Below are 6,681 nucleotides of genomic sequence, written 5' to 3'. Positions count from 1 at the left end.
ATGAGAACCAGTGTAAACTGCTTTGGAACCACTAAGGTTAAAAAAGTGCTATATAAGTGCAGACCATTTACCATATAGTTCATCATGTGTTTATATTTTGTTTGCCACTTTACCAACCGGTTTTGAGACTCAATGCATGAGATGCTTTCACTGTTAAACACTATGGAAAAACTAAAGCAAGAATTTAGAAATAAAGTCATGAGTGGTCATTAAGTAAAGTAAATGCAATGTGCTTCAGTAAACATGGTGGATGCGGTGAAAATTAAGTGTGGCACATAAAGTTTTTCAGAGAATCGAAAGGTTTTGGATAAAAGTCCTTTCTTCAGCTGTGCATCAGCTCTGTATTATCTGTCATTAATGAGGTCAAAACATCGTCAGTAAAATTCATAGAGGTTATTCACACAGCAAAGGACACAGTTAAGATCAGTCTAGACTATTTGAGTCAATGAGTAACTTATTTGTGCACATTATATGCACCGTTTTACACAAACCTCCAGTCTAATTCTACTATTGAAAGTTATTTTAGTGATGGCTAATGAACACTGAAGACTGAATGCAGCATAAAATTAGTGATCTCTATTTCCAATGTGACGTTTAGTGGAGCTCTTGTAGTAACTTCACAGTTTGGTATTTATACCATCAGCAGCACCATAGAAAGGTAAGAAAAAATACAACCACTAATAATACCATACTACAATTCCAAAAAGGTCCTGTAAAGTAACAAGACGTGATGAATGTCCGAGACCGAGAGGGAAACTTGAGAGTGATGTTATTTATTGACCTGTTGCCACGGCTCCCAAATGCAACGCTGTTGCTAAGGAACAACCCTTCACAGGAACAAAAGGTTTCCTTTATCCTCCATGAACTGAGGCTGAAAGAGCAGCTACCTCTCACAGGGTAGAGCAAACTCTGAGAGCATCCCACGTTAGAGCAGAGTCGCAAAAACTCGTTTCTAGGTTTCATCCATCGCCTCAAGTCTTTCAGCAACTCTTAAGTGCTGTTAGTTGAAAAGTTTAGAAAGCCTTTAGAATCCCAAAGTGGCTTACTATTCAACATATGCTGTGCTACATAGTGTACTGTATAAAAGCTGTTGTTGAATGATTTAGTGGGTCAAACACATAACTGTGGATTGGAGTATTCAGCATTTCAGTCATTTGAATTCAAAATTTGTCAATCAGTCTGGGCAGATAAACAAAATAATCAAGGCATATTTAAAAAAAACAGTAAAGCAATTCTTCCCTATTACATTTATGCATCAGCTTGGTAAACTTTGTGAAAATACTGTGTCAAATGTATATTTGTGAAATATAATGTGTCAAATTAGATAAAACTCTCCTGCTGTAACAACAAATGAGTAGTATGCTCTAGTTCGGGGAACTAAAGTCCTAAGAAAGTGTGTGTGTGTGTGTGTGTGTGTGTGGGTGGGGGGGGGGGGGGGCACATAAACCGGTTTGTCTCCATGTGTTTTGCCTTGCAGCCCTTCACCATGTAGCTGCACAACACAACTCCTAAACACAGCTGTTTACCTCCTAAGTGCACATGATCATGCAGGTCCCTTTATAATGCACAAGCTTGATATAATATAATCCAGTAACCGTGATTTATAGTGTCTACATATAAATAAATTTGTACAAAGTTTTTAACATGTTGTGTCTTACAGTGGCTTCAGGCTACATTTGCTCATTGCCAGCTCTGTAGAGGACTCAGTCTAGAAATACATAATGTAGTGAATGTTTTAAATGGTTTAAAATGTTTCTGTTACTCTCTATAATGCTAATATTTGGCAGAAAGCTTTGTGTTAAAAAAAAGTAAAATGTAAGAAATATAAGTTCCAGCTTAGAAGTAGTAACCCAGAGATGTCTTGAAAAGGAGAGAACTGAGGAAAACTCACTGAATTGGGTCATATTGCTTTTCACTTTTAAAAAAAAAAAAAAATCTTAAGCCAATTTAAGATGAACAACTTCCATATAATCCTCTATATTTTATATTTTCCTCTGAATAGGTGTATAGGCCTACAGTCAAAGCACCCTCAAAAGAATGATTGCTAAGTATGATTACTGAGTAACTTGCTACACTCCACCTACTGAAGCGTATTGCTTTATTTACATTTTTGTTACTCGGTCAACTCAGTGGTCAGATAATGCACATTCACTTTTTTTCTCTCCTGACTCAATGGGTTGAGATATTTAGGCATCATTACCCCATTTAACATCATTGCTAGATGAGGATTAATGTACAATTTTGCTCCATATCTGAAATGTTGTAGCAATTAGACAAACAAGGACATATTCTCCACTGAAAACACATTGTTTAAAGAGAGAGAGAGAGAGAGAGAGAGAGAGAGAGAGAGAGAATGTACTGTACTATTTCACATCACATGAATTCTGTCCAACAAGCTTGGTTGCTGAGCGTGTTTAGTATGCTCATCAATCACAAATAATAAGCAGTTGGTGTGCGGGTATGTGCATGTGTGGTTCTGAGAATACGTAAGTCAGAATATAATCGACATAATAGACTGTTGTGTTGTAATTGTGTGTTGTTGTTTGTTGAAATAGGAAAATTAAATCAATCAAGACCAAACAGAGTAGGTGGTGAACCAGTGGGAATGTGTCACTGTGATGTATTTCCAAATAGAAAGAGTGTTGCAGAACATGTTAAGATCATTAGATCATGATTATGATTATACTCACACTCAATGTGTGTGTGTGTGTGTGTGTGTGTGTGTGTGTGTGTGATCTCTTTGATAGACTGAAATCCCATCCTGTCTGTGTTGCCAAGATTGGCGTATTAGGACAGGATAAAGAAATTAATGAAGATGAATGAATGAATAAACAAATGAATGAATGAATGAACTTCATTAGGGTAATCACTTAGCAGCCAGAGGGATAGGCTAATATAACTAGTTAACCCAAATGAACATTGCTTACTAAGAAAGTCAGAAAAGAGCATGAAAATGAAGCCTGTTGAAAAATAGACTGATCTGTATCAGAGACCCTGGGTGTGCATGCTAAATAAGAGAAAGGGGAGTGTTAAAATCAACCACAGAAAGCAATGACTAAGGGGTTAGTGGTGCCATCTTTTGGTAAAGATTAGTAACGCTGCAATCCAATCCAATCCATAACAATCCAATATTATTATTATTAAACAGCTTTTATTTAAGTCATTTGTTAAGCTCAGGACAGCATTTTGTGAACAAACTCCAAATAATATACACTTTTAACTATTCATTCTTTTTCAGATGTCACAGAAAAGTAGCCGTGGCATTCACACAACCAATTTGGAAGCCATTTTGGTTTATGCCATGGACATGTATGTCGTAGGAACCCTGCAGAGAGACAAAAGGAGAGAAAGTCAGGGGAATAATGAGAGAGAGGGAGTGAGAGAGAGAGAGAGAGAGAGAGAGAGAGAGAGAGAGAGAGAGAGAGAGAGATTCTATACATAAGTCTTTGTCGTTAAAACCAAACAGACCTTTAGTGGATACTTCAGTCCTGGCAAAGACGTCTGAATAGTAACCATTTCTGAAATATAAAAAAAGTCACAGCACCAATAAGCGATGACAGAAACTATTTTCTGTGTCCTTTAAACCTTTTCTATTGAAAATTGCATTTTTTTTATGATAGTGAGCTCCAGGACACATTATTTGTAAAAGTGCTGGGTCATGAATGAAGAAATAAAAGAAAAAGGCATTTCTGAAGCAACATTTAAATCCATTATCGCATTAATGATGGACACTTTGGAAGTATTTTAGTAATTTAGGTTTTTGTTTATATCACCTACATTATGTCTTCACTGCAAGCCCAATTACACAAGAATGTAAACAAAAACACCTTGCTGCAGGCTGAGTAAACTGGATATTTAAATAATAGCTACAGCTGGTATAAAGCCTTATACCTGTACATTAAATCTGCTTTAATGGTGATACATTTCACACCTTCCCTGGAGAAAGAAATATATTAAAGGTACAAAGGGTGAAACAACATACCCCTCAGCATGCCCCAACCCCCCTCTCAACCCCTATGTATAGTTTGCTGCCTTGTTGTTCCAAAAAGCATGATTAAAAGTATTCTTCTTTACATATATCACAAGAAACTGACTCTTACCCCCTCTCCTGTTGCCACAGAAGGTGAAACGAGGGAAATTGGGTAAACAGATGGGCTCGTCCATGTGGAACACGTTTAGTCCATTGTGAAACACAACCACAGATATATAAAGTTCATCAATGGATTGCCCTATAGATCACACATCAACTTTAGTTTCTCACAAAGATAAAATCCTCTGTAATGCTGAATGCACAGATGCGAGTGAACTCACTCAGGAGAAAAGATGCTTTGACATATGGCTGTGTCCGTATGTCTGTACAGGAGCTGAGCGAGAAGCCTACATCCTGTATGGGGTCTGGAAGACAAAGTCGGATAAATCTAAATCTTTAAAGCGAGTGTTGTCAAGTAAAGAAGTTTGGCTTTCCTCTGCTAATCTGAGTCATCAGATGATCACTACGTTGTTTGAGATGAATTAAGTTGAGATGAATTTTAATACTTGTACTTAAACTGCCATTCTGTTAATAAACAATCACTTGATGTGAGTTAGTGAAAAATATAAATACAATATAGTGGTAATAAACAATATTATATCATAACACGACCCATTGTATTAATGGTTCAGATCATTCCAGATTTTGAGAACATGTTTTCTTTTTTTAGTGTATATTATAATGAATACATATTTTAGTTTACATCGGTAGCTTGCAATAATAGATAAATAGATTCTTCTAGGGAAAGGGTATATTAGATATTTAAGGGTTCTATTTGTAAGTCATTTGAGTGTCCTTCATTCATTCATTCAGCCACGCACCCATCCATCCATCCATCCATCCACAGTTACTATTTTATACTTATCAGGGTCACGGTGGATCCAGAGCCTATCCCCGGAACATTGGATGTTAGGTGACTGTGTGCATGGGACTGGGGTTCATCACAGAGCACTATGCACACACACATTTATACCTAGGGGCACTTTAGAATAGCCAGTCCACTTACCCGTTTGAGTTTGGAACATGGAGAACCCAAAGAAAACCCACACAGACATGGGGAGAACCTGTACAGAAACTCCACACAATGGGGAGAACATGGACAGAAACTCCACACAGACCAGTACATAGCCTGAGCTCAGGATTGAACCAGGAACCTGAAGCTGTGAGGTGGCAATGGTTTAATTATGTACATTAAATTAATTAAGATACACTACCTTCACGTTCCTAGGTGAAAACATATTCTAAAAGGTAAAATGTAAGACTGTTCAGTAAGAAGCAGTGGTGTAGTTAAGTACCTTTATTCTGAAAGTGATGACAAGTGAGGGACGAAAACTAGAAAAAAATAACTTTAGAGGAAATGTACATGGCCTAAATCATGTCTTTGTTAATGCCTGGATTAGTTAAGGCTGTAAGACTGAACTGAAGAAACTTCCTGTTTTCCTAAGACGAACATCATGGTCTATCATGGCTCGCTAAGTGTTTCAGTATTTGCCTTTCAGATCATTGCATAACACTTAAACCAACTTCAAATCCAATAATTCAATACTATTCCCGTATTTTGGGATATGTTTGATCAGAATAATTGTATATTACATAATTCAGCTCAAGAAATAGGTTTAAGGGTTTTATTTTTTCAATCACTGAATGCACACACACACACACACACACACACACACACACACACAATGTGCAATTCCATATGTACGCATTTGATCTCACCGCAGCTCCTGTATATCACTTGGATCTTGTCTGAGTCGCACGCAGTGTGAACAGGCCAATAGTCTTCCTGTGTGTCCCCTGAAGGTAGATGTAACATGCTCAGGATCACTACAACACTGTATAACTTCATATTAAAACATTCACCTTTTAGTGTGTTCGTAAATCAGTTCAAAGCATAGATCTTTCCTCACTCCAGTTTATTTTGAACAGGAAATGGTACAAAATGAACAAGGATGCGAAACTTCCTATTTTGGTTCAGTTTCTACAATAATGTGAAGTATGGCCAAGTTCCACTTCCTTCTTCATGCTAAAATCTGTTCAATTGACTTGTCACAGTGGACTCTTCTTGTTATACACCAGGGCAAACTGCCCTTAGTTTTTTTTTTTTGTTGTTGCCATATGCATATTTTTTCAGTTGTTTGTATAAGGTTTGTATGAATATGCAGTGAAAGTATGTAAAGCTATTACGTAGCTGGAAAATTTACAATAATATTTATAAAGATTAGTAGAATTTCCAGTCTTGGTCCTGGAGTTCAGCTGTTTTGCATATTTAAAGACACACAATCCAATAATTTATGAGTCACACTAAGTGTGTGACTCAGAGCAAAAACAGTAAAATATTCTAAACTCCAAGACTGAAAACCACTTCATTAGCAGGTATTACAAAAGGCTTTGCGGTTGGAATACATTTCAGATAAACAGGCATAATATCTGTGCCCTGTTTAGCCCCCAGTTTTTTCAAATTTCCTTTTAGGAAGATCAATAAAGTTCATCAATCTATCCTTTGACACCTTTAGTGTAGGCATTCATTACTCTTATGAATATTTATTTTCAGGTGATACTCTTAGAAAAAGGATTTAAGGATTATTTAAAAGTTTGTGCCCTCTAGTGGCCAGTATAAGAAACCACAAAGGACTTCATATATACAGAAC

At 36.8% G+C, this 6,681-nt stretch overlaps 1 protein-coding gene across 1 annotated transcript; it reads right to left on the bottom strand.

The window, feature by feature from the left end:
• Nucleotides 1-3,144: 3,144 nt before the first annotated feature.
• Nucleotides 3,145-6,126, bottom strand: ly86 (lymphocyte antigen 86). The gene is made up of 5 exons (XM_053636211.1): nucleotides 5,750-6,126; nucleotides 4,312-4,395; nucleotides 4,101-4,229; nucleotides 3,469-3,518; nucleotides 3,145-3,325 (listed from the first exon to the last, which is right to left on the bottom strand). The coding sequence occupies exons 1-5, from the start codon at nucleotides 5,877-5,879 to the stop codon at nucleotides 3,242-3,244; spliced, it is 477 nt and encodes a 158-aa protein (XP_053492186.1). The 5' UTR covers nucleotides 5,880-6,126; the 3' UTR covers nucleotides 3,145-3,241.
• Nucleotides 6,127-6,681: the final 555 nt, after the last annotated feature.

The sequence above is a fragment of the Ictalurus furcatus genome, chromosome 1 (assembly GCF_023375685.1).
Source record: "Ictalurus furcatus strain D&B chromosome 1, Billie_1.0, whole genome shotgun sequence".
Classification (NCBI taxonomy): domain Eukaryota; kingdom Metazoa; phylum Chordata; class Actinopteri; order Siluriformes; family Ictaluridae; genus Ictalurus; species Ictalurus furcatus.
Note: the sequence above shows the minus strand (reverse complement) of the source record. Positions and strands in the feature narration are given on the sequence as shown.